This window comes from Symphodus melops, assembly GCF_947650265.1.
Source record: "Symphodus melops genome assembly, chromosome: 7".
Lineage (NCBI taxonomy): Eukaryota > Metazoa > Chordata > Actinopteri > Labriformes > Labridae > Symphodus > Symphodus melops.
In genome coordinates this window covers 23,676,439-23,704,238 of record NC_136697.1, presented here as the reverse complement: position 1 = coordinate 23,704,238, position 27,800 = coordinate 23,676,439, and the positions used below count along the sequence as shown (strand labels likewise).

The 27,800-nt window shown below is 42.6% G+C and overlaps 4 protein-coding genes across 19 annotated transcripts in view; all 4 read right to left on the bottom strand.

Moving 5' to 3' along the window:
* LOC306826921 (C-C motif chemokine 25-like) overlaps positions 1–17,560 on the bottom strand; it is a 50,520-nt gene extending 32,960 nt beyond the window's left edge. The window contains exon 1 of the mRNA XM_079348487.1: positions 17,550–17,560. The gene's annotated coding sequence lies outside the window, so the exon portion shown is untranslated. The remainder of the gene's footprint in view (positions 1–17,549) is intronic.
* LOC306827224 (neurturin-like) lies at positions 3,365–14,930 on the bottom strand. Of its 3 annotated transcripts, XM_079348897.1 has the most exons (5): positions 14,792–14,930; positions 12,896–12,942; positions 12,306–12,740; positions 6,191–6,500; positions 3,365–5,730 (listed from the first exon to the last, which is right to left on the bottom strand). In XM_079348897.1, exons 4-5 carry the CDS (start codon positions 6,471–6,473, stop codon positions 5,294–5,296), a joined length of 720 nt encoding a protein of 239 aa, XP_079205023.1. In that variant the 5' UTR covers positions 6,474–6,500; positions 12,306–12,740; positions 12,896–12,942; positions 14,792–14,930; the 3' UTR covers positions 3,365–5,293. The 3 variants fall into 3 exon arrangements, with proteins under 3 accessions (XP_079205023.1, XP_079205022.1, XP_079205024.1); XM_079348896.1 differs by lacking the exon at positions 14,792–14,930 and having other exon boundaries at positions 12,896–12,989; XM_079348898.1 differs by lacking the exons at positions 12,306–12,740; positions 12,896–12,942; positions 14,792–14,930 and adding an exon at positions 9,786–9,865.
* Positions 15,430–16,998, bottom strand: LOC306826920 (la-related protein 6-like). Its single transcript, XM_079348486.1, has 3 exons — positions 16,820–16,998; positions 16,560–16,743; positions 15,430–16,444 (listed from the first exon to the last, which is right to left on the bottom strand). The coding sequence occupies exons 1-3, from the start codon at positions 16,834–16,836 to the stop codon at positions 15,533–15,535; spliced, it is 1,113 nt and encodes a 370-aa protein (XP_079204612.1). The 5' UTR covers positions 16,837–16,998; the 3' UTR covers positions 15,430–15,532.
* A 1,225-nt stretch (positions 17,561–18,785) lies between the features above and the next one.
* The window catches only part of ptprfb (protein tyrosine phosphatase receptor type Fb), a 170,486-nt gene continuing 161,471 nt past the window's right edge, over positions 18,786–27,800 (bottom strand). For all 14 annotated transcript variants that reach the window (XM_079348478.1, XM_079348471.1, XM_079348481.1 and 11 more), the window contains 5 exons: positions 24,248–24,374; positions 23,010–23,135; positions 21,937–22,091; positions 21,240–21,375; positions 18,786–20,749 (listed from right to left, as the gene is read on the bottom strand). In XM_079348478.1, the coding sequence (XP_079204604.1) occupies positions 20,681–20,749; positions 21,240–21,375; positions 21,937–22,091; positions 23,010–23,135; positions 24,248–24,374 (613 nt within the window). In that variant the 3' untranslated portion in view covers positions 18,786–20,680. The remainder of the gene's footprint in view (positions 20,750–21,239; positions 21,376–21,936; positions 22,092–23,009; positions 23,136–24,247; positions 24,375–27,800) is intronic.

The following is a 27,800-nucleotide window of genomic DNA, read 5'->3' as shown; positions in this document are numbered from 1 at the left end:
ACTTCTTTGCTCCGGCTGTGTAGACGCGTCACTTGCGTTTACTGCAGTGGCAAGAAACGGAAATATCTGTTTATACCCGAGGTAGAGTGGTTCCACTTTCCCTGCAGTTGTAAACATTTTCTGCATATTTTGGTTGCTCTAACTTGTACATAAAATAGCAGGAAACTACATAGAGGATCTGTAAATACAACTTGTTGGTCAATGTTCTCCAAAGCTGCCTCTTCGCTCTGGGTACTGCGAAGGTAGCTGTCACTTGATACGCAGATATCATTGAATCCAAATGTTTGAGTGTGAAGTGTCTTTGATGTGAGGGGAGTCATGCTTGTCGTAGTTTGTTTTTAAATATAAAATTGCTGGAAATACAAACTGTTGAAGTCATTTCCACAGCTGTAGTAAATACAGTAAGTCACAGTCAAACTAAAACATGTGCTCCACTTGGACAGATAAAACCCAAAGGAAAACAGATTATTTTTTCACTCAAAAATATAGTGAAGTTACCCGGGACTATCTGTCAGCCAGATACTTCTGTGTGTCCATTGTCTCTCTTCTCAAATTGACCTTTGCGTTACCTCCAATTGCTTGCATTCGTGGCATAAAAAACTTACAGAGGTGGTGTCGACTCATTGAGTCTGGGAAGGGAGATGAGTAAATTGTGTTGGCTGCTCTTCTCTGGGATTTGTGTCCCCTGGGGATAATAAGCTGTAAGTCCACATGTATATGTAAACATATGGAGGGGTTTTCCAGCTTGATATAACTGATCCTCAAGAGAGGAAACATAGGGACAACATGTCAAGTTTAAGATCATTTACACCCAGAATGCAATCAAGCAGCAAACATTACAAGTATTCGAGGCTTTCACTAAAATGTCACACTGACTGTATGTGAGGGCTACTTTTCAGGCTTTGACACTTAAACCTCAAACTAAAACTTTTCTTGACTTTCCTCCACATGAAAACGTTAATTAAAAAAAACGATGCTGTCTGTATGTATGTTTTCCATCACATGGAAACACCATTACAGCAGTTCCTTCCTCCGTACCCACACAGTGTTATGAATGACCATACCCTCATATCCAAAGGAGATGACGTGTGCTGTTGTTGTACCCGTGTGTGATTAATCCACATTCCCTGAACATGCCTAATCAGCTTCCTTCCAATTATATCCTTCAGTACTTTTCAAATGTAACATTTAATTTATTATGGCTTGCATTATGTTTCCAAGTAGACACATGCCAAAAGAATGAAGCAACAATTATTTCTAACAATTAGGGCTACACAGTTGCTCTCCGTGCCATGACATGTTGCCATGTTGGCTTTGAAGGGAGAGGGGTTAATACACTGTTTTTACACCAGGCAATATCAGCCTATTCAATTTATTTTGTGTGAATAAACTGTTTCCTTTGTTCTTTTTCTTATTCTTGTGTGTGCAAAAAGTAAGGAGGAAGTGAGCGTCTGTGTACTCGATTTGCTTAGTAAGGTTTTGCCCCCAAACCTGGAAGCAGAGTTGTGCTAGTAGTGAGCAGAGCAGATGGGACACACAAGAAATATAGACAATTATAAAACATTACATTTCTAAGTAATCTGTCTTCTCCCAAATATGGCTCTCAAATACAGAAAATAAGACAGAAGAGAGAAAGAGAGGGCAGAAATATGCCACCTATGTTTTCAAAGCCCGAGGTGGCTGAAGTCTGTGAATGCAAAGTGTAATGAGTATGCTAGTTAGGTTGATAAGGTCATCACATAAAGTTCTGATTACATTTAACTAATCTTTAAGCCAACAGTTAGTAAAAGCAGGCACACTTTTTGCAAGCTTAATTTACAAAAAAGAAGATCCCTTGCCTCAAAAGCTTCAGGCTGTGAATAACTCTCTCCCATCACAAACGCCTCGCAGAATGACTTTACTCCAACTTGAACTGAAGATGGAGGTGAGCACCTTTTCATGAAATTGTGTCTTTAAACAAGGAAATGTGGGCTTCTTTGTATTCTTGAAAATTATCATTATGATCCTTAATATTATTGACTTAATAATAATAAATCCCTGTGTAAATCCCTGTGCAAATCCTCTTTGGTTCTAGCTGTCCCTTTCCATTTTTGTCGGAGGCTAATTGTCTTATTTGGTTGGGTGGTGTTGTTGGTTTATTTAAAGTTTTGCATAGCTGGTAGAATTTTTCAATAAATTACCAACAAAATACATCAAGACTTTCTCACTTTTTCCTTTTGAGGGTGTCTGTATATATGCAGAATATTGTCTGTGAAGTGCTATATTTTCAGTGTGAAGAGGTAAGCAAGGAATTATGATTAATTATTGAGATAAGCACAACCTGTAGATTCTGTGTTCATCAGAACGCTGAATACATTCAGTCCAAAGGGATTAAAGAGTTATTTATGGGCACACTCACACTACCATGCCAAAGCACGATTGTCCGCCCTCCGCTGAGAACATGACTGCAACGTTACTGACTTTGTGGCTTATTTCAAGTCATGTGGCTCTCTAATTCTCAGAGATCTTCTTGATTAATGCAAGGCTGAGATGGATTTTTCGTCTTGTCCACATTGCGTACCTGTGATTGAGCTCACGCACAAGTCACTGTACCATGATCCAACCGTGCCAGGGCCAAGGAAAGTATACGGTGCTTGAGCAACAACAAACTGAACTTTGGGGGAGGTCAAACTTGCTTGGGCACGGTACTGATTACCTTGTGCTAAGTGTGTGCACCGTAACTCATAAAACCTTTCAGTTAAAACTTTAAACTATGCGGTATTCAAACAAATAGCATGGTTGTTTATGCCCACTTTGTAAAAGTTTACTTTTTAAAGAACCAATGATGTGGTCCATGGCAGTTTCCTAGAATTGTTCCTAAACAGGAGTAAATTGGACTTTTGTCAGGGGACTATTTTCAGCCGCGGATAAATACACATTTGGGCTCTAGTGAGTATATTTGGCAGCAGAATAGTGTATGTGGGATTGACTCAACATAAATTACAGTTCCAGTACAGGTTTCATTGTAATGCAGGAATGTTCCACCCAACAGTAAGATTCACGTGTGTATTTAATATTTTTGGACAATATCAGAGCTCTCGGAAGAGTTGGCTTCAGGGGCGATACAAATCATTGTTGATTTTTGTGCTTCCAAGGATTTTTTTTCAAGGAAAAGAAGGTTATTTCAAGAATCAAAGAGCCTTACTTTGATTTTTTTTTTCTTTTCGGTCAGTTATTAAACACAAAAAGCTCTTTCGGATTTAGCTTCCTGCCATCAGGATCAAACTCTGGTCACACGCCCTGGTGTCTTCAGGCACCAAGCTGCTGTATAATAGATGGTGTCAGTGTCATTGAGAAACATTTATTTATTCACATGACAAAGGTGTTGTATTTCATCCTATGGATTATTTAATATAACCTGTAATCCAACTGTACCCACAGGGATCTCCTTTTTACAGGTATTCATTTCATTATTAACAACATCTGGAATTATCAGAGTTTCGTTATTTTATTTACTTATTTTCATTACAATCTGAGTACAGAATATTGAACACCCAAAGATTGATACGTTGAGAGAAATAATGAATATCCGTACCTCTGAAATAATGTTTATTCAGCAGTCAATATAGGATGTTAGATAAAACATTTTTGGCACAGTTGCTTAATGATGATAAGCTGTCCCGTTTCTGTGTGGTAATCTAAATAAATATGCAAAACCATAATTTACTTCCCAAATAAATACAATATGAACTACAATAAAGATGCACTGCATCAGTGCCCAACACTGCACCTCCTTGGAAACAAACAAACAAAATCAAAACAAAACATAATTTATAGTACTTCAGGCAAAGAGTTGCATAAAACCCAATAAAGATTTTCAAAGGTGAAAAAGATGCTTCATAATGAATTCCAATAGCTTATTTTCCCCTAAAACTCTACCAGGCAAATCAATGAGGAGGCATTTGATTGGCCAATAAAAGGCTGAATTTGGGCGTTGAATCGTAGCAGGTAACAGGGTTTCATGTGTAGCTACAAAGACATGTCCACATCCTGACACTACTTCATCGCTTGTTTTCTGTCAGCAGAAAGAATCAGCCCACTTAAATGATTATCTTCCTTCACCCTTGAGCTTAAGACGATCTAAAACCTCTCAGGTGTAAATACTCCCACATCACATGAAAGTGGCTCTGTCACCTGGAACATGAGACCTTAGATGATTATGAATCAAAGTTTGTGTGGGTGTTTGAATGGACTAGGTGTGTTTTGGCAATTCTTTGAAGAAAATTATATGTATAATTCCAAAAGATTACGGGTTGTTACAATACAGATTTTTTTGTGTGAGGAAAAAGTGTATACAAATTTTACTGGACAATTTCTTTGAAGTATGATGAGTAATTCTATGGAGAACATGTGGAATAAACGTCATGCTCTTCAATAACTTAAGTGTGAAATATTTGAAAGAGGTCCTCATTGTTAATCTAAACAACATCAATATACAAAACACAATAATTAAAGCTGGGTATCAAACCTGAAACTATATAAAAGTATTTTCTTTCATTTTCAAATGCAGTTAATAACACGAATTCCTTTCCCTGTGTAATAACACTGCAATCAGTAACACTAATGCATACACGCATGAAAACAGGTCACATAGTTGCCGCCTGTAATAACAACAACTCAACCAACCTTTAATTCATTACACTTCCAAAAGACAGCGGACCACTGGACATCGTTTCAGCTCAGTGGTTCAAAGTCCTGAACAGAGCTTTAAGTTAACTTTGGTGCATATCTTTAGTTTGGATTCACAAAATGACTTTGGTATTGAATGTCCTCATTTCTCTCTGAAGTTTCATTACTGTCAACATTATAATCATGTACAAGTACATGGTCGACATCTATAGGTATTATGTGTAGTAACAGCAATTATCTAGTCCATCTTATCTACCGCTTCATTGCTCACCTAACGCACGGTACTACTTCTTAAGTATCTCAAAAATAATGTTGCTACATTGTTGTTACACCACAGTTTACAGTGTTACTACACAGCGAGAAAAGTTCATAAAAACGTTTTGGTTTGAAGAGTCATTTTTTTGTGTCTCCATTGATGGAACGCATGGAAAACGCAGCACTTGCTGTCCATGTGAAATGCTTCCAATTTGTATTGACAGGTGTCAAAAAGTCAAGTCGTCCTGTCACAAAAAGGCCACCATGCAGCCACAAACACATTCTTATTATTTCTTCTCCATGAGTTTATATTCCACAGTTAGCCATGGCTGAGAGCAGCAAGAATAAGTGATGAGTTCAGTTCTTTGGGTCATACACACCCACAGTGCTTCGCTGACACATTTTGTATTGTGTGATAGCGGCTGTTGTTGTCCAGAAAGGAAAAGTCCTTTTCGAAAGCGGTCGGCCGGCAGCAGGGTCCATTGCTAACCTTGTCCTTTCGGCCCTTCTTCCTGAAACCTATCTGTGCCATGTGCTTCATGGTAAAGTCATAGTTTTGCATGGCTTCCATACATTTGCCAGTGCAGTAGCGCAGTATTAGCGTCTCATCGCTTTTATATCCGAGATTCAGTTCAGTCACTGTCACCTCCAGCTCCCTTATAGAGCAGGGCTTAGGCCTGCGGGCTCTTTTAGTCCTTCGAGCCAGGCTGTCACCCAGACGTCGGCTTTTCCTTCTCTTCCTGTCAAGCAAGGTCCCGACCACATGCTGCAGCTCGCCTTCCGTAAAACTCTGGAACATCTTGGAAACTGGAAGGGAGGATAAATCAAATTCAACAAACAGGTAGGGTATATATTATCTGATTCCTCTGAAATGGATGCAGTTCTCAATAATCAGATACGTCAGTGGTACAGACGGTCCGGGGAGATAGTGCCGTGCCGTCGACAGCTACAAACTAGTCTTTTCACCATCACCAGTACGGACAGTGCAAGAACTCCCTGAAGCGCATTTAAGCTGACAAATGCCTTTCAATAAGGCCACGTGAAACCAAAGCAAAGTGGGTTTATCATCCTCACTTGAAGGTTATAATGGTTCCATGGAGAGCAGGTGAACTATGAGGTGCTAATTGACAGGAGGTTATTTCCTGACATCAAAACCTGCTTTCCAAACAACAGAGCGGGGCACTAAGTGTTCTGTCTAAACCCCCAAAGCCCTTTGACACCTTACCTCAGGCTAGACAAGAAAGAAGACAATAACAGTTTATCTTACACTCTGAGAGGAGAGAGTTCATCTCGTCTGTTGAGCGTGCTCTTCGATGAAGACCACCCATCTGCTGGGACATGGACATCGCTGCTGATTGTGCAGATGATGATGCCGAGGTTTTAGATGTTGAGTCCGATGACGAAGATGGTCTTGATAAGGATGACGATGTGTGTGGAGAATTTTTCCGAGGTTTGAACTGTCCAACAGCGGCCATATTTCTAACAAGGAGGATGGACAGGGCTGCACCACAGAGCACGAAGGCAAAAGTAGCACCTTTCCATAACTTCATCTTAGAACGTGGAGGAGCATTGAAACTCTGTTGAGAGAGGCAAAGCAAACACAGACGTCAGACATGTATTTACAGTCTCACCTTCAATCATACATACCAAGCAACCTTCCTCAAGTTATCACATTAATGCACAGAGAACAATGCAAAACCTGTAGCGTCTATACCTTCAAATTTTATTGATCTTGCCATAAATCCTTTCATCTCGACGGGGCTTTTATTTTACTGTCAGTTTATATTTCTGATTCGGCTGTCAGCTCATTTTCACTTTTAAGTGGGTTCATGATCCGCGATCTTGACATCCCCATGCTGACAAATGAGAAAGCAGTGTGTGTTCACTCGCAGCTGCCTAGAGAGAAAAAATGTATCACTGCACTGTCTTATTTGAGCTAAAGGCATCTTGAATGAGCTTTGTCTCTCAAAGTCTTTAAAAAAAAAAAGAAAAAAAAGAAGTGAGAATCATTTTAAAAATACCTGATGGGAATGGGAATATAAGCTTGGTCCTTTCATTTTTGAAGAAAAACACTTTCTCTTTGCAGAAGTAAATGCTTTTGGAAATATCCTTTCAAAGAGGAGAAATCCTTTCCTTCCTCAACTGGAACCTCTAAACCACACCTATTTGCAATGCTATGCATGTACATGTGTGTTTGTACATCCCTTTATCTTATACCGCCCCTCCCATTGTATAGACGCTGCACCACAGCTGCCAAGAAACCTCACTTTCGAAGAATTGAACCTTATTTCTTACCTTTCCTTATTGCCATGCTACAGGTATTTGAGAAGTTTTACAAGCTCACTTCTTTGTCTTTTTCATATCAAGTCACCAGTGAGCAGAACATTTCCCAAGAGCAGGAAACGGTATACCGGCGGTGACTAACAGCAAATCCAGACCAGCCTTACAAATTGTTTTGCCAGACTGGATTCTGTAGTGTACATAATACAGGCTGTGTGAGTGTTTACAATGGTTTGAAATTCACATATCCATGTCTAGTTTAGTATAAAAACAAAAATCTGAAATTAATTACTTCTGGAAGTTTGCACTTTTAGCGTGTGAATTACTCCTGCAGATCACATTAACTGATTTTTTTTTTTAAATGAAAAATTGTAAAGAGTTGGAACACTTTGGCTTTCTGGTGGAATTTTTAGAGTTAAGTAAGAAAAACAAGGAAAAGGAAAACTATAGGCAAAATCAGACATTTCTCCAGAGTTTTGGCCACCGCAGAGGGAAAAATACAAAGGCGCTGCATGCATGAGTTTCAATGGAATAAACAGCGTATAAACAGGTCAAACCAGTCCTATCAGTCACAGCTTGACTCATCACTCATAATTTCATCCGTGTTTGACGTGGTAACCAGTCTTTTCACAATAAAGTGGGAGAATGGTATTCATTTAAAAGTCAAACATTTCAGCTAACGACCTCATTTGACATTGTCAATCTGATTCAAATGTGAAGCCGCGGCTGCGTCAGAATCTTAGTCATACCCGCCTATACAGTGCGTCTGATTTTCACTGGCTATATTTATTCACCAGACATGATAGATAGAAGCCTCCAGTGAATGTCTAATTTAGTTTCTGTAGGTCCAACACCAACGCCTGACACCAGAAATCCTCCTGCTCTCGCTGTTAATTTGATAAATGTTCAATTTAGAAAGGGGCTGGTTTATTATAATATATGGCAAAGGGTGAGATCATTGTTTTCTTATGCTGTTAAAAGGTCAGTTTGGGCCGATTACTCTGCCTTGGACTTCACTGTTTCACACGGCTGTGATACATCAATGACTGTGGCCTGTGAGATCCTGATAAAACGATTAGCTTGGTAGAAATAGATGAGTTCTCCGATGTCTTGATCTCTGAGGCTTGACAAACCCTGGTCATCAAGCGCTGATCTCATGTCCCTGAAGACGCTTTGATTGTCATAATTGCTCCACTCAGAAACACATTAGTCCCATCTGCAGTCGATTGGCGGCTATAAAAATGCCAAGGTGCATTTTGCAGCTTGTTCGGATGGTCTCAGATGACTAATTGGCACAGATATTTAATATCTACCACTGGCCCCTGCTGTCATGTACATAAATAAACAGATATTAATAAGGGAAGAGGCACCAGTGTTTTCTTAGGTGAGCAAGGGCAACATATGAACGAGCATACCACTTCTCAGAAAAGACAAATGCTGCTGTTTCCAGCAAATAGAGGATAGTAACAAAGCAGAGGATATAGAGGAATCCCAGAGGACACTCCAGCAGAAGGAAAAGCCATCCCCAAAATGAGACAAAAGTGCAGATGAGCTGCAGAGACAACCAAAAAAGCGTCCTTACAGGCGCAGCACGTCGAGCCCTTACAAAGTCAGGAGGACTGATGTGCCCGTACATGCTCCTGTTTTTTGAGATAAGGGCCAAAATGTGAGCGCCAAAACAAACAGAAAATCAACTTATCACAAGAAAAAAAGGGTCCTGTTTGCATGGATGACAGTCCTTTAAAAGATTGTGTGGACCTAGTGGGATTGAAAGTGAATATGAGGTAAGCTTGAGAAAGTACACCTGAGGTTTTGCTGTCAGTCAGACGTCACCTGAAGTGCTACCAACAGAGTGAAAACAGTCCAGGAGGCTCATTAACCTGTTTGAGGCAAACCATGAAAGTGAACCGCAAAGCCAAGAATGAATTCCCTGGTCTGTCAAAGCCATTCCTGAGCTGTTATGTATACTCCAATGAGTGCATCACACACTCAAGTCCAGCCCTCAAACACCAGCCGAGTTCTTGTTGTCACTCAAAGATTGCATTATTTGAAATGACACAATGAAATGGATGTTTTCAAGAAATAATTGGGTCAGTGGCAAATGTGCTACTAAGCTGTCAGTAATGTAATTACAGCAGCGTGGCACTCGTGTCCTTCTCTCTCCCATGCCAGAGGGAGACAATCCAAAGAATGCCCCGGCCTATGGACGATGAAGTAGAGATCTGTCAAATTGGGGATAAGGGGCGTCTGTGGTTAACACTTGAATGAAGCGAGCAGACAGGGGGAGCCTTCTTGTCAGCTCGCTTGGATCTTTAGCACTGTGACAAGATTACAGCAAGAGAAGATCACAGAGCGGAATGAATGAAGTCTTTGTGTTGAAAAAAACAGACACCGACTTTAATGTCTCTCCACTCTGTAGCATGCGTTCCTATAGATTCCCTAAATACAGCCTGTTCTGTCTCACTCGCTCCTTCGCTGTGACTCACAAATGCCATAAACACACACTTGCGACACATGTGTGGTTTCACTTTCCCTTGAGTCATATGACACATCCTTGTGTAGAAATCGAGACAAAGTCTAACCTTCCATTGTTGTCCAGACACCCACTTCACTTCCAGTGCGTACTCCCAGCAACACCATCATATAACACTAAATAATCCAGTTTACAAAACACTGCCGCTTCGTGATTTCTAGTAATGTCCACGGATTGAGTAATCGTTTATTAGCCACTCCATAACTTGAGGCCCTTTTACCTACAGAACATTATTACCACGCTGTGCTTTTCAACTCAGCTCCACCCATGTGATCGCCTGCCTCTGAACACACCCCACAAATACCTGCACTGCACCGACAGCACAGGAGCATAACAAACAGCAGGAAAGGCACCTACTGTGTTATTGCAGGGAAACCACCTGCTTTTGGGAGTCCTAGAGAGGCAATGTCTCGTCTTTTCCCTCTTAAGTGAGCATCAGGAGGCCTGGGGACAGCTAGAGAGTGCTGGGGACGTAATAGGGACATATTCCAAAGATCAGGGCAGGATTAGCACTAATGCCTGCCGGCTTTATCTGTAGTCACGTGGTTTAACACCTGGCTTCAGTGTTGGCGGTGGAGCCTGAGTCCTGCTGCATGTGTGTGTGTGCGTCTGTGTTAATCCATCAGACACCTCTAAGTTAGGGGTTAGGCCAGCAATGTATGCAGGTCCCACCGAGTGAGCGCCAGCAGGCACAACTCCTTCTTGTTTTCTCCAAACCTGTCAAGGTTTCTATCTCAATATTAAAGAATAGTAACATGCTCAGTCAGATGTTTCCACCAAGTTTGGCCCAAAAAGGCTGCGAAATAAAGATGAGGTTCTGATCCAGGATTTTCCCGTTCTAAATCCAGCCCGGGTTCTAATGCAACTGAAAAAGGCTTAGGTTAGACTGTGCTTTAATTTTGCTAGGCAACTGCTTCGGTTCGCTCACACTCAGTCACTCAGTAACCATTGCATGATTAAAGCAAGCTTGTGCCTTGTTAGATGAAAACATTGCTGCTCATTATTGAGAAGGATATGAGCTGGAGCACATTAAAAGTAATGCCAGAAAAACAGAGTACATTTTTAATCACATTTTAAATACTAAACATTATTGGGTCAATTTAATGTCCTGGATGCAGGTGAGTGTGTAGAAAGATTCCATTTTATTTTGGGAGCCTTACTATCACATCACACGGATTCATCCGGATTAATCCACTGACCAACACCATGGCACGACATGTCCCAACTCAAACCTGCTGCTGTTAGGGTGGCGTTAATGAGATCTGAGGCGCAGAAACACTTATAGACGCACATTTGACCCCTGTCCCAATTTATCTGCCCTTTCTATTAAAGGAAGAGTTGAGTCAAGGTGTAGTTCTGACATGCATTTCTCTTTCACAAAGAGGTTACATGAGGCTTGTCAGGCAAACATCACCTCGCTCCCTCATTTTTGAGCGAGCTGGAAGAAAGATTGATGTTGTCTGAACTACTTTCTAAAGAAGAGTCTCTGAGCCTCTATTCTGGCTTCTAGCTGCCTAATCTGTCCATGCTAGATCCTCTTTTTACACAACCGCAGCGCCTCTAAACCAGTGTTAAACATGTTGATGTTGCTGCTACAAAAGGGATGACGGCAATCTGGCACACGCTGAATACCAGTTTCAAATATGACCCACGCGAGCATGCAGAAGCAAGTACAAACATCTCAAATATGATGACATTTTACATCTTCATAACTCCGTGCTCTCTTTGAAAGACGAGCATGTTAATCATTTCCATGCACAATGTATGTTTTCGAAAGAATGATGAGATGATGAGAAGTCGTGCGTCAGTGCAGCTTCCCTTTCAGTTTCTCTAGTTATGATCAGCTTTGTCAGGTTATGAAAGTTGGACGGCTCAATTGACTTTAGGCTTAACCTCTCTCCGGCCTCTGGGGGCTCTGCTGGATACAGTGTAATCTCTCCATATGATATGGGCTTAGTAGGAAGGGATCATCACTTTAGTAAAATGCTTATAGCCAGAATCACAGATTTTGCTTCTCTTAGAGTTTATATTTAAGAAGGCATCATTCATACTTATAATTACTTCTCTGTAACTATTTGAACAATTAGAGAAACAGTTCTGCAAAAAAAAAAAAAATCAATGTCTTCCTTTGATAATCGGCTAAGACACCATTTAATATGATTTCTAAGATTTGCTGGAAAAATGAAAGCAATTATGCATGATAAAGTGGCATACCACCATGCTTGGTAAGTGACAGAGAAGTAAATATCCCCTCCGAGAAAACAAACTACATGTTGACAGGTTGTTCAAATTATCCCGAGGACAAGAATACTAATTTCTTCCTTTTGTTGCTCTCCAACAATGTGACATACCCCTTTTAATCAAATGTAACCGCTCCACAAACATATCGTGACAGGCTGCTCTGCGCTATTGACATGTGGTTCCAGCAAAGGCCGCTTGTTGATACAGCTAATCCACCGTGTGTTTTCTGCCACTCAAGCACTTGGGGAGGCATGCCTGTCAGCGGCACCTAACGCCTTCCCCATAAGCTGCTGGCTTAAACTAACAAAAGAAGATGTGGTGTCCTTACCGTTCGGCCGGCTAATCCAGACTTAGCTGCGTGGCGTCGTCTTCAGCTGACCACCACAGGCAAGTGCTGGCAGGGTAAGTCCATCATCATCACAGGAGAGGAGTGAGGGCAGGACTCCTGCTTGTTCCCCTGAAAATCATCACAACTCCCTGTGCCAGCAAGTAGGGGAGGTGACCTGACTTGATTCAGGTCCAGGGTGTATTATCCTTCTATCATGTTTGCACTTCCATTGAACTCTTTTAAGTTGCAAAGATCAGAATCAGCATTCCTCTGAATGTAACAGTGCACTTCATGGCACTCAAAATGATCCATTCAACAAGACAGTCATGTGTTTAGCAAAGCTCCTGACATTGACATCTGGTTCACTTTAGAAAACTTGTGTCATCATGCGTCTTCATACGAAACTCCTGATCTGCCTTTTGCACGATCCTGAACCTGAAACAGAAGAAAACAGATGAACTGAGCCATGCAATAAACAGCTCTTGCAGATGTCTTAACTTTTATTCCATCTGTTGTGCAACTCCATCTCCTCCAGATAATTTTAACTCCACACAACAGCATGGTTGGAAAGATAATGCTCATCTCCTTACCCCCTTTCCAGCAGCAGGTCTTCTCTTCAGCTCTAAGGAGGGGAACTCTGTGGGTTGAGAAGATTGGTTAGGGTGAGGAGGGAGAGCGTAGTTACCGTAAGCGGAGCAGAGCCCATCTGATGCCTCTGCCTGCCTCCCCCCCCCCCCCTCAACTGTTGCTCCTCCTCCTCCATAGTTGTGCTTGTGGGACGAGTCGGATTACTCCTGACATGATAATCTCCCTGGCTCTAGCTCCAGGAGCACTAAAGGATGCTTTGGCCTGAGCAAGGGCTTACATTTACCTTCTGCCACAGGAGAGTCTGCCATTCTAAGTGGGTGACTAGTAATAGCCCCAATTGGGCAGATCAGTCGAGTCTGCTGAAGCAAGTGTTTTTCAATCTTTTAGGTGGAATTAAGAAAGTGCACAATAGGTTTAAATGGTGCTAAGACAACATTAACCCCCAGTTAAATGGACTTATCACAGCGGAGGTATTTCATGAGGATTCAATCTACAGTTGGCTGGAGATAAATCCAGGGTGTTGTTGCAAGTCTCACGTTCACGTCACCGCCAATACAAACCAGTGTTTTAGCTCTCGAGCCTTGAGCAGTAAATGAGGAGCAGATGGCTGTGCTTTTGTAAGGTATCAAGCACTTCAGACTTTTATCTAAATAAATACCCCATCCATGGAGGAAATGCGTCAGGTGTGTAGGGTCAATCATATCTAAACAAAGGCCAGCTTGGAGACCAGGGAGGTGAGAGATACACAAAGCGTTGCAGGTGCTGTTTTGAGAGCAGATAAATAAATCCTCAGAAACAGAGTTGATTCAAACTAAACGTGTGGTTTTACAAAAGCGTCTGCGGCCGAAGAAAGTTGAAATAAAACAGATATCGCTGTGCTAGGGTTAAAAAAAAGCCAGACTCACATCAGGGAACAAATTATTTGTTAACAAATTTGTCGTTCTAACAGCATGAGTCATTCCCGTATCCTCGGGCCAAATTATACACAAATCACGCTTTGCAAAATTCCACTCATAAAGTGGAGCTGTTGCAAAGCACTAACTTTCTAGAAACTTCAAATTCGATGAATGGGAGAAAAAGGGAAAACCCAATGAAGTCTTCATTGTCCAAGTCCAAGCTTTGTTTTAAACCAAATATGTGCATTGATGAATACCCTAACGTTGATTGCTCACCGACCTCAAGCCGAGGTTTCTGGTGTCTGAAATGAAGCCAAGACAAACTCTCCTTCAGTTCAGCCTCAGCTCTTAAGCACCGACCTAAAGGATAACACTGTGCCACAAATCAGGAGAGGATTCTTACTCTTCATCATGGTGAGAATATTTAGCTGACAGTCAACAGATGCAAAATCATTCCAATCATCTTTCAGAAAAAAAAGAAAACATAAGAATTATCATTACATTACAAACTTGTTTGACATAGCACTCAAGCCACCCATGAATATACATAATGATTTCCAGTTAGCAGTTTGTCTGTCCTTGAAAAGGATCTATCAGCTCAGAAACATTTCCTGACATCAGGCAGGAACATTTCTCCTCTATAGCGTCCATATTGTTCACAGATGTGCAACGTTTTCGTAGACCAGCCTCCTGCATTAAAAGCCCAACAGCTGTTAATTGCTAAATCAAGTCAGAGACAATAACAGTGAAACACTTGATGTGTAAACAACATAGAGTCATTCTCAACAGCTAAGATTACGTTAGTCACGAAGACAGTCTGACACTCAGAAATATACAAGAGGAAAAAAACCAACAAAGAATGTTTCAAATTCGAATTTGTTCGGATCCCAATACTCAGATTGAATCTTTTCCACTGGGTGTGGATGAGTGAAGAAACACATTTTGTTTAGGTTTCGGCCAAGATTTTAAGGAAGCCCTCAATCAGTAACACTATAAACATACCATTCCAGTCGAGGTGTCATTAGAAAGGCTGGAACTAAGGCACAACTGTTGCTTCTACCCGCGCCTTGCACAAGATGTGGTTTGATGATTGGACAAGTATCCGTCAGCCAAATGTCATCTCAGTCGGTGGAAAACTACCTTTTAGGGCACCGAAATCTAAACAGGCATTTGTGAAAAAGATGAAGTTGGACAATGAGTGCTTTTTCTAAATGTGTTTCCTGTTGAAAGAAAACACCGCTTTCTCTAAAAAAGTGGTAACAAGGTACATCCATCCTGGCCCAAGAACAAATATACATGGCAATTTGCAGTTGGGACCAGACAGGCTGCGGCTCCAGGGCTGAAGAGGCCACTTATATGTCAAAGAAGAAGCGTTCGATTTTTAAACGCTTTCACCTCATTGCCTAAAAAACACAATGTGTGTTGACATTTTTACCCCGACTTATTAAGTGTTTTCTTAAGTGTTTTAGTCTGTTAAATGTATTATAGGCATTTGCTTCCTGCGCCTCTACAACTCTACAAGAAGGATGTTTAAATTATCAGACGGCTAAATGCTGCCCCCATCTGCCCGTGGTTTAAAGCTACAATTCCCCTTAGATATCTGTCTCTTATCAATACAGATACTAAAACTCAACCAGTACTTCTAATTTTAGGTAAAAAATACTTTATTTTTTCATCAGATATTGGTTTTGAGAGAGTACTTGCTCGTGCAGATCTGCCACTGTGACACAGCATAGTCAGTATTCATTCATCCAAAGGACAGTTTGGCTCCCTTTGTAGTTTTCGTTTGCACAGGAAACCTTTAGTTCCATCAGGACCGAAGGGCTGACGCAGCACCCTTTGCATGAATCTCGGCTCATTCAGGTCCCCAGCCACCTTGGGGTTTAATGCATTGGCTGCAAATTTGCGCCTCAGCACCCATGGGCTCTGGGAATTATCCCTATTGTAGTCTCCAGAGCACCAGCTCATCTTACTGCCCCTCTGATTTAAACCACAGAAGGGCTGGATGTTGCTGCTGGTGGATAACAGCTCCAAGGTCTTCTGCGTGGAGTTACTGTGGGACTCCTGGGGTTGAGGTGTGTTTACAGTCTCAATGGAAACTTTAACTGGTGAAGAGGGTTCTTCTTGGACTGCTTCCTGGGAGATTTCGAGGGGATTTTCTTCTCCAGGATGTTCCTCCTTGGCGGGGTGGTACATCCGAAATCCCAGTGGTACCACACGCATGCCCTCGCTGTCAGACTCGTCTTTAAGAAGACTGTACGCCTTACGAACTGCATCCAATTGTTCAAACTTCACCACGGCACTCAAATGAAGGCCAAGCTCTTTGTGACGCTTGGCATAGGTCTGCAGCTCCTTGGGAAGCTTTTCGCCAGGATGCAGTATCCACACTGACGTAACGGTGCCATGAGTGCTGAACTTCTGGAAGATTCTCTCTGAGAGTGAGTGTTGCTCAAGGCCTCGGGCTGCTCCATCTTTTCCAGTTTTCTCCTCAGAAATGTTCCATGCGAGGAGAAGCCTGCTGGTGGGGGAACACAGAAGCCATTTGGGAAGCGGCTTTTTCCGCCTCACTTTAGTGCATTCATCATTCACCTCCAGAAGCTCCGAGAACTCTGCTCCAGCTAGAGTCATGTACCAGTCTGTGGTCAGGACCTTAATCTGAGACAAACATTTGCAACCTCAGCTCTGTTTGCATTTCACTGAATGTTTAATAGAGCTGGAGGAATGTAAACACCATGGAAAGCAAACAAAATCGAGTTGATGTTTTCTTTACCTTTTTCAAACAAGTGAGGAGCTTTAGGCTGACGAAGCCCTGCTTGTTCCTCTGCACATGTTTTAGCAGGAAGCCGTCCTGCGCCAGGTGGCTGTCGGAGAACAAATCCTCCAACTGGGCTTTAATCTTCAAGCAGAGAGACTCACCTTCACGGTCTTCTTCTTGGGAGGATTGTGCACAATCTCTACAAGAACACATGGCTCAGCATCTTAATATTGTGTATATATAGTAGTCAAACATGTGTTTTCTAATTTCCTTACCCAGTTGGATTACTCATCGTTTTACTCAGGTCACTCAGGAGCTAAGCCGTTGTTTGAGTTTTTCTTAGTAAAGCCTGACAGTCACTGAATGAAATCTAAAACACAGTGGACGCCGTTTGTAAAACTACAATGATGTCAATTTGTTTTTGTGGAATCCAAAACAAAAACTTTGTAAAATGCTACAACCAGTTCTAGATTACACAACAGCACCTCGACCAATCGATACTAAAACACGTTTAAAAACAACAACAAACTTTTTTTTCTCTACAAACTAGCTGTCATTGGCAGAGTATTATTTTTTGAGCTTTTGTGACACTTTTCTAGTCTTCTGTTTACTGAAAGCACTTTTACACTGCAGGTCACACCTAAACATTCAGACACTGATGGAAGAGGCTGCTGTGTAAAGTAATCCCATTCATACACATTCATACGCTGCTGCCGAAACAATTCAGAGTTGAGTGTCTTGCCAAAAAGGACACATGGGACATGTAACAGCAGGAACTGAGCTGGGAATCAAACCCTCGACCTTCCGGACCAAAAGGTTTCCACAGTTCAGATTGTGTGCAGGAGTTTCAATAACTGAAAACAAGAAATGACTCTGTAGTAGATGTTAGGACTTGTATTTTTGTTGCTATGGTAACAACACAAGTATTTATATGAATTCATTCAGACTATTACCTTATTGAAGTGTAACATCCTGGTATCGTTCCAACACTATTGAAATCCTGTCGGTGTGTGTCTGTCTTTTCCATGTTACTGCTTCTCTCTGGATCATTCCCAAATGTTAAACACAACAACAAATCAGTACCAGAAAACACATGGAAAACACTGCTCTTTTCTTCTCATATGTTGCACATGAGATAAACAAACCGAGACAGATGCCAGCTTTTCCATAGATGCAATCATAGCATTTTGTGGCATCAACTGGCAGTCATTTCAGCGACACGGTGTGTGGGCTAATAATGAGAGGAAGACTGAGGGGGAGATGAAGACTCACCATGAGCACACTCAAACCATGACAGGAAAAACAAACGTCAATATGGTCATTTAAAAGGAGCTTCTTTAAATACAATTGTTATCAGTCTTCAATAAAAGCACAACAAATCTGCTCCATCAAACGTCAGTGGGAGTGAACTGATTTCTTTTGACAGCAGTGTCTCCATGCCAACATAAACAGCTCAACTGTTATTAGGGTGTGTGTCACACTCCCTCCTTCACAAGAAGCATTGAGTAATGACTCCTTTCCAGGAATCTGTGAAGCTCCTGTTTAGTGGATTTATCGTTCACTGCTTCAAACATTACAACAATAATGTCCTACTTTAATTTAACCGTCAAATTCAGATGTAAGTACACAAGACCAGCGTGCCAATCCAGGTGCTGCAGCCTTCACATGAAACGTCTGAAGGCTGAATGGATCGCAGTGGCGTGAGTTTCTGAAGGACCCGGCGAGTCCTTCGCGTCGAGGCCTCCTCCAGAAATTGCAGGATGAAAAGCGCTCATTGTTCTGTAATGGTTCTGCTTCTTACAAACAACAAAAACAGAGGAATCAAAGATCCCAGCTCCAAAACCTGAAAGCGGTGTCTCGGCTTCACGGTGGAAAAATCATGGTGCGTTTATGACTAAGAATGTGTTTTAGACATTTTTCTGGGCGCACATTTAAAAAAAGGAGGGGGCGGATATATTTTTTCAAAACTCGTTGCTTCAACCTTGCAAACACAAACCTTTTCGAACATTAAGTTGCATTGTGGGAAAAAAAAAGAAACGCCTGCAGACAAAAAAACACAGGATTATGAACTTCTTCATAGTGGTCAGAGATCAGGAAATGCTTTTTGAGCAGAATAACTGGCAACAAGAGAAACGCAGACAGATTTCTGGTGTCCCTCAGGGTCCCAAACTTGCACTGAAGGATAAAGGTTTTAACTTCAGCAAACAACAGAATCAAAAAACACAACATCACAAGGCAGAATTTGTACAAAAACCCAATTATTTAACTTTATTAACATCAATGTTTTTTCTTTTTCATCAACAGTTTGTTTTTAAATTCCAGTTCTTTATAACAAATAGAAAACAGACTGTGTGTACAACAGATCGAACCCCTACAGCACTAAGCATTCACAAGGTAAAAATGAACATTTTAGTTTTTCTCCAGCCTTTTTCAAGTCCCCCCTTTCCTCCCACGACCGCCTCCACCCCCGCCACCGCCACCGCACCGTTTAGGCCTCTCTGGATCAGACGCTCCCGCTCTCGCGGCTCTTTGTGGGAGAAGATGTGTGCTTGAGTGGTGCGTTGGCCCCGCGCTGAGCGAGGAGTCGTCCATTTTTGATGAGTGGGGTGGGGTGGGGGGGTTGTGCTGTTTCTCCTCGTTCAAACGGACTGTCGAAGTTACTATGGTAGTACAGTAGATACAACGGTGTTTCCATGAATACACACTCTAGGACGGCAGGCTCTCTGCAGTCTCTAGGGTTGGTAGATCAGCAGAATTAATCCTTTTTAACAATATACCTTTGAAGCTGTGTATATATCTATGTGTAATTGTACATATATATATAATCAATCATAATTATATATATTTATATATATATTTATAGTTCTATTTCTGTATAAAATAATATCAGGGTTCAGTCCAAAGGGCTGAGTCTCTCTCCCTCTGGTAGGAATGGTTGATTCTGTACAGGTGCCGTTAATGGCTCCACTCCTCAGCCCGCGTGAACCACATCCGCTCCTTCAGGTCTGCGTGGTTCAGTTCCAGCAAAGCCACCAGGCTAATGGGCAGCGAGGAGATGGGAGGGACTTGAAGAGCAACAATATTCAGAGATCAGGGAGTTTGTTTTTCTGTCAACAACCCTGGGTTATAAAAGTCTGTTTCCCTCAGGTAAGTTCTCCGCTGTGGAGTATGAAGGCCTCAATGCCGTAGGCTTCGGATGAAACGAAACGAAACACGTAGAAATCATGTGCTTTCCATTTCTGTACACCTCTGATTTACTCTCCCGTCGGGTGATCCACTTCCTTGTTTTTATAACTAGCTACCATGTTTGCAGAAGGACAAAACTTCAGCAAGTGTGTGCTCTGAAATCAATTTGTAATAGTTGATTTTTTTTCTGTTGAGATGGCAAGTGAAAAGGCAAAAAAAAAAAAAAGTTTGGGTTATTGAACTGAATAAGACCAAAAAAAACAACATTTATGACACATAATATAAAGACAAAAAAAAAAGAAAATATTGTGAAAGCAGCTCAGAGAACAGTGGTCCTCTTGTATTAGTATCTAGGAACGTGTTTAAAATACATGTCCCTTGTGCTAAAGTACCCTAAAATAAAAAAAGTACCGATTATGAACATAATGCACACCCTAGGCTGGGCAGTTTAAGACAAAAGAAATGTCTGATGTTAAAATGCTGATTAAAAAGAACAAATATACTAAACAAGAACATAATGAATCATAATATAGACAATAACATTAACATCAAAACAAAGAGAGTGCTCTCTTAGTGCTACCAGTAGCCTTTGACAATCAGGGAGGTTTGGCTTCGACGGAGCAGAGAGGCGAGCTGCCACTCTGCGCCGTCGCGTCTGTACAAGAATTGTCATGTTTGTCAGAGTCATTGTAATGTTTCTGTTATTCTTTTTAAAGCAAAAAAATCTTGTGGTTGGTTAAATCAGTGTGGATCTCTGTGATTGGTTGAACCCGTTGCAGGGCCCGCAAGCGCATCCCTTTTCTCCTCCCCTCTTGTTTGGCTGCGAGGGGCAGGTTTGTTTTTTTCTTTTCTTTTTTTTTAAGGGGGTCAAGTGAGTGGATGGTGGCTGAGATGGGACACTTGGCACACTCCTGAGAGGTTTGACCAGGGAGGCTGCTCGGTAGGAGTGGTTATGTTGCATAGTGGTCAAAGCTCCCCAGGTACTCCAACGCTGCCCTGTAGCACAGCTGGTACTGGTCCTAAAGACAGGAAACAAGAAGTCTGAGTGAGAGAGTCTTCAGAGATATCTGGAAAATCACACATCAAAGCTGGTTTTCTTTTCTTAACTCTGCTCCGTTGCATAAATACGACCTATATGGCTTGATCGTCTGTCTTTCAAGGAAGAGAGGATAGAAAAGATGCGGAATCAAAGGAGGTGCAGCACTGGAGCTGATACACTCTCTTGTTGTTTTCCACAGATACTTCAGTTCAAGTTATGTTAATTTCATCCTCCCTTCATAATAAGACGTAAAGTGGTCATAACTGATGTGATTTCTTTTCTTTAATGTCGTTACAAAACGAACTTTGGGTCCAGTGCTGACTCTTCACATGTGAAGATGACTGACATCACTGATATGAGTTTGCTGAAAGATTCAGGATCAGCCCTCGAAAAACTGTGCAAGGAAAATGTGTGAGCACCGTAACAACAGGGCCAACCATCCTGTCACTCTGTCTGCAAGATGTTCTTACCTCGGTCTGCACCATGGCCGGCCGCTGGGTGCGAAGTGTCTTCACTGTCTGGAAGAGGTCGACCACTCCTTCGTACCTCATCCTCTCCAGCACGATGCTGAGAGTGATGAAGACTCCGGTCCTGCCCACCCCGGCACTGACACACAAACACAAACTATTTATCACCATATCCTGTCTCAGGCTCCACAGATTACCCTTACTTCCTCTAAATAAGGGAGTGAAGTTTATTTTAAATCGACCTATTTCAGGTTCAGATACAATTTGATTACGTCCATTTTCCCCTCGTTTGGTCCGAAAAATACAACGTTCACACCGTAGAATAAATGAGCTCTGCAAACTACATCCTACGTCTTTTAAAAGAAGTTCACAGAAAAAACTACAAAATGTATAAACTGCATACTCTAAGTAAGAATGACCTCATAGGCCTGTAATTAAGTGCAACTCTTAAACATTAAACAAAGTAACATTTAAAATAGGATTTTCATCAGACAATTCACAACAAGGTGTAAAAAGGATCTAAGAGCCTAAAAGCACAGACTCTGAAATGAGGTGTCTCTTGTTTTATCTAGCTCTCACTTTGTGCATCTGTAACAAAGAACATTTGTAATCTGAGTGCAGAGACGAAGATAAGACTCTGCTGCTCGTCACTCCAAATACAAATCTCTTTTCTTTTTTTTCTGCCACTTGTCCTCCTTACCTGCAGTGTACAGTGATTGGTCCGTCCTGTCCGAACTGTTCCTTGGTTTTGTGCACTTGTCCGATGAAGTCGATGAAGCCCTCTCCAGTTTTTGGCACTCCTTGTTCAGGCCAGTCATTGAACTGGAACTGGCGGATTGTTCTGGACTGGCCATCCTGAGGGGAAGCAACGAAGTAGAGTTCAGAGGTGATGGATCAGTGCTGGTATAGATTGTTTGGCCGAGCTCTCTTTGATCTTTTAATTCACCTTGAGATAAAATCACTTCTTTATTTTTCCCTAACATGTTTGTGTCTTGCTGTGTTCGTTGCTCCTCAGTCGAGCTGAAGGAGAACCATAACCTTGCTGGCTTCTAATCAGCTAATTTACACCTCGGCGACATGAATGAAGCTGACCACTCCGGAGGAGAGACAATCGGCCTCCGGTCGTCGACGTCACCATGGAGTCAAATATATGACGGCACTGTGGTGTGTGCAGGAATGGAATTCATTATTTTTGAGTGTATTTAAAGATCGTCCTCTGAATGCACACCGTGTACATACAGGAAGAAGAGGAGTGGATGTTGGATTGGAGTGCTGAGGGGCTGTGGGCCCTCTGATGACAGTAACGTATATTTATAGCCTATTGAAACAACAGCGTCACAGGGAGCTGCAGCTCTGGCCTTTGGGGATTGAAGGCTATGCTTTTCATGTGTTTTCACAGTCATCTCGAATCACACATGCACACACACACACACACACACACACACACACACTGAATCCATAGAGCAAGCATAGTGCTGCTAAATCTGGGTAAATATGTTTGATGGTACATTCACTTGATGTCAGCCTGTCAGGAGAAATAACACGCGACTTCTCTGATCATCTCTACCTTGAAATTTACAGGCGGTATAATTTTCAACACTTAAGGCGACTCTCTACATTTGTCTGTGAACCTAAAATTAAGATGGATTTGGGTTGGATGGTTGGGTTTCTGTAAAATGCCAATCAATCCTCACCCCCATCGACACGTGTAAGAACACACACACACACACACACACACACAAGGGGCGAACCCACAGACTGGATCCAACATACCCTGGCATCTGTGACTTTGAACTCTCTGAGGATGTACTGTGGCATGTTGTACTCAGCCATCGGATCCACCACAAAGTACTGGTACCTGGCTGAACGCTCGGCTGGCCAGTATTGATGGCACTTCTCCTGCACAGAGAAAAGAGAGAGAGCGAGCACATTTTAGCACCTTTACTCCAGGAATATTTCCCCAAACATTCATGAAAAATTGACTTCCACCGGATATCATTAACACAGGTTCGGTGAGGTTATTACTCATTCTGAGTCACCGAAAGCAAATCAAGGAGAGACTACTCTGTGCTTTGAGAACGCGGTCTAATTCATCATCGGAAGCTAAATATTTCCATCATTTGTTTGTGTTTCTAACTACGGCGATGATGTGCTCGAGTGTTGCTGTGATTACAGATGCGAGGGTGATAAAAGCTATAAAATGCTGTCGGACTCACCGTGATGATCAAAATAACAACTCGGTTAAAGATGTGGGTTTAATCTGGCATACAGATCAACGCACTGGAACAAGTCAGTCTGAGAACTTCCTCTTTTTGAATTAAAGCAGGTGATCATTTCGGTCCCTTAAATATGAAGCTGCACCTGCTCGTCTGAGCTCAGTATCAGGGATGACAAAGTTTGATCCGAAATCATTTTTGCTCAAACTAAGCAAACCTCTCCCGGCGAGATAGTAGCTGGTTTATGGAACATTTATAATGAGTTTCTACTCTCGGATTTTCGTGCCGTGGCTTAAGACCCCCTGAGCCCTCAAAATTCACAGTTTTTCTGCAAGTTCATGGATGAAATCTAAAAAAAAACAAAAAAACTGAAGTCCAAACTTTGCTGAGTTTTAAAAACTGTCTTAAGCAGGAGTTGTAAATGTAAAACTTAGTCTTTTGCTCCCTTGTTAAAAAAAAAAAAAAAACTGCTTCACTTTAAAAAAAAATAAAAAAATAATGCAGTTGTGCAGTTTGGGAATTAGGTGTAGTCTTGGAAGGCTTCCAATTATTGACAAATCCAACAGAGGAGTGTGTTGGTTTGAGCACAGATGCATTCCAGTCGTGCTGATAAGGAAGTTAACTTTCAACCAAAGTTACTTTTTAGGGTTGGAATGGATTAATATTTGAGCAGCGTGACTCAGCAGCTCAGCTGAACAGACTCGGCATAGAAAGATTATCGCTCCCTGAAATGGTCCAATAACCCTTGAAGGGGGCTGCATGCTCAGATATACATCGTGTGTTTGTGTGTTTTACCCGTCCCATCTCCCGCAGCTTCGTGAGCATGACAACGATGGTGGAGTTGTGCTCCCACAGCATCCTCCAGAAGTCCTCGGTGGTCTCAGCCAGTGGGCCCTGCGTGGCCAGGTAGGCCTTCTGCTGTCTGAAGACACAACACCACACACAGACCATTAGACATGACACACCATCAACCCCATGATGGAAACACAACAAAGCAGTAATAAGAGAAGGCTGTAAAGATGTGCTGCTGTTTATCCAACACAAGCAGACACGGTGCCAAACTGGTGTTTGTACAGAAACATGTTCAGACACAATATGTATTCAAGTAAAAGTCAAAGGCTGGAGGAGAGCTTTCTGTGTTCCTCATGCATCTACAGCGGCCTGACTTAGAGGAGAGGGGATCAAACCCCCATAGAGCACGCTGCTTAAAAGCACTGAGCTGAAAATGATGGAGAATGTGCGGTCCTGTCGTCCTTGTGCTGTTTGTCAAAAGACTTCAACACGAGTGCCAGCAGGAAAAAGACTCCTCCACGTTTAATAAACAGAGCAAATAATCCTCTGCAATATCATCGCCACTGAGCTATTAAAGCCTGGAAAGAGTCTCTACTTCTTCGTCCTTTGTAACACAACACAGAAAGAGAGAGAGAGAGAGAGAGAGAGAGAGAGAGAGCACTCGATGCGCTCCCTAAACTAGAGATGAGCTCATCCGCTGAGCTGCCAGAGCTGTGCTGCTGTCCTACGTGACTTTGACGCAGCTCGGCACTTCTTTAGTCAAACAGCAGGTGGCAGCAGTGCACTGATCTACGGAGTGAGAGGAACCTGCACAACACAACACAAAACTCCCCTATTGTGGTATGTGTACTACCTCTCATGCCTTTTTTTTTTTTAGTTTTTATTTAAAGCTGGAAAATGTGTCATTGAGATGTAAGAATGTCATTTAGCAGAGAGTAAAGACAGACAGTGACACTGATCAACATGTCTGCAGTCAGATGGCTGGAGCACACGTCCGCTCTCATCCAGGTGTATGCTTGCATGCGTGCAGCAGCCTCCCATGTATTTTCAGACACGCTACTACACACTCGGTGACACGCTGAGCCACGGCTGAACAACTAATGAAGGGGCTGCAGGCGAGGCACTAATGTGGAACCGGGAGATTAGAATATGCTCAGGGCCTCGCTCGCACAAATAAAGAAAGAGCAGATTGGTGGAGAGGAGAAGAGATGGCGTACGAGGAGGAGAGGGCAGCATCAAACGAGTGCGACGAAAAACGGAGGAAGTAAAGAGAGGGGGATGCACGAGGAAGAGGAAGACGTGGAAGTGGAGAGCAAAATGGGAGGAGATGAAAAGAGTGAGGAGTGCACTCTCCAGCTGGACATCAGAGCGCAAAGTAGGAGTGACTGCTGAGGAGGAGGAGGAGAGAGAGAGAGAGAGAGAGAGAGAGAGAGAGAGAGAGAGAGAGAGAGAGCGAAGGAGAAGAAAGTCAAAAAAGGAAGGCGAAGAAAATGAAGTAAAAAAAAAAAGGTAATATGAGAGCAGATGAGACATGAAGGGAAGAAAAGCTTACCAGGGGACGAATACAAAATGTCTAATTGATAGGGTGGACCCCTCTAACCTCCCCATCATACAGCCCCTAGCCAAAACAAAAACAACTCCAACCGTATCACACAATACTGAGTTCTCTGCACACAGCGTCCTGATGAGCGCACTGCCAAACAGCACAAAGCACTCTCCGCATCATCCCACATGACTGCAGTGCTCGAGGACATAGTGTTTCATTTCAACCTCATTACAATGCTAAAACTCCAGCCTGCATCCGAGCATATCCAGGGCTCTTGCCCCTGATAGCATAGCTCGAATCAATGGCTCGCCTCTCATTAGCTTAGCATATTATTGGCTTTTCTTGAAGACGCTGGGGTGAAGGGCACTGGAGGCCCCTGTTTAGTTTTTATTTATGCCCAGGCTTTAAAAAGCGGCTTAATCACACGGTGCCACTGGTGCACACAACAGGTCCCCGCCCGGATATGTCTGTCTCAGCCGTGATGTTTGGATGGAAAATTAAGATGGCGAGTGAGAGCAGAGGGTGGGAAGAGAGAGCGAGAGAGAGCGGAGGGAGAGAGCGGTGAGATTAAAGAGGAGGAGCAGAGAGAGACTGAGACTGTACGGAGTAAGACAAATGAAGAAGAAGAAGAAGAAGAAGAAGAAGAAGAAGAAGAAGAAGAAGAAGAAAAAGAAGAAGAAGAAGAAGAAGAAGAAGAAGAAGAAGAAGAAGAAGAAGCAGTGAACGTGGAGTAGACAATGAAAAGCAAAGAACACGGAGGAGAGGAGGGAAAAGGGGAGGAAAGGGAGAGAGAAAACACACTTCATTACAGTGCTCTCTCGCTGCAATTATGCTATTTGCACAACAACAATGGAGGGTCGGCCTCTGCAGAGCATCTTCTCATTAACAACAGGGCTGGAGAAGGAGGAGGGTGGAGGTGTTGTCTCCCCACAAGGACTGAGTCACATTTCAGACCCACTAATTCCTTCCCCTCCCAGAACACTTGGACCACTGAAGTGTCAGCGCCGTCCGTCTCTGCCCGTACTTATAAAGATATAAAACGGAGCGCTGCCTTTTCATCCTCCTCGCTCGGGGGAAGCAATTTGGACTCGCAGCGAACGCGAGGACACGCAGCAGTGGCGGCTCGGCGAACGACAGCGACTGTGACAGAGACGCTGAACACTGCCCACTGCGGACTCATCTTCAGGCCCCTCCCATACATCTGTGTCCAGTCCGCTGTGAATAATACGCACTGTATTTCTCACACCTGTGACAACCTGCTGATGCCAGAAAACAACCTGTCAAATCCAGCGCAGCCTGGAAAGATTTAGGACAGTGAATCTGTTTTTAATGAGCTGCCCCCTCCATGTAATACTGGACGAGCCTGTGAGCAGCGAAACCAGACTCTGAGTTTGAAATTAAGATTCACGATTGCATCATGCATGCTCAATTTTTGTTCAGCAGATGCCTGTGCCTCAAACATGAAGAGTCCCTGGATGATGTACCAGGCATGTACAGCAGATATCTTGGTAACATCCTGACTGTGTTGCTGTGCAGCTAGAACAAAAAATAGGCTGCTTGTTGCTACAAATGTCTGTTTTTAGAAAACTGTCCTGCTCTGATTGCTTGTCCAAAAAATGTGCACCTACTGTAAAAAAAAAAAGTTATTTTCTGCAACCACCACACTCGTGAAGAGCACAGACTGAATAGGAGACATGGACTTAGTCATTGTGACAACATCCATTTGTTTATGAACTCCCCTATAGAAGCCTCAGACTTGGCATTGAAGCCGTCGAGTGCTTTGACAGGTTTTAGGAGTCTGACGTTTGGACAACAGAGTAGATCTGCAGCTCTTGTACATCTCTCTTCTGGTTGACATGTAGCCACACCCTGAAGGAAGGAAGGAAGGAAGCACACTTGCTGCATTGTCAACGTTACTGTGAAGAAGACTTCAAATTAAAGGACATGAATCATGCTGTAAAAGAGAGACCAGGAAAACGTCCGAATAAAAAGGAGGCCTAGATTGTCAAC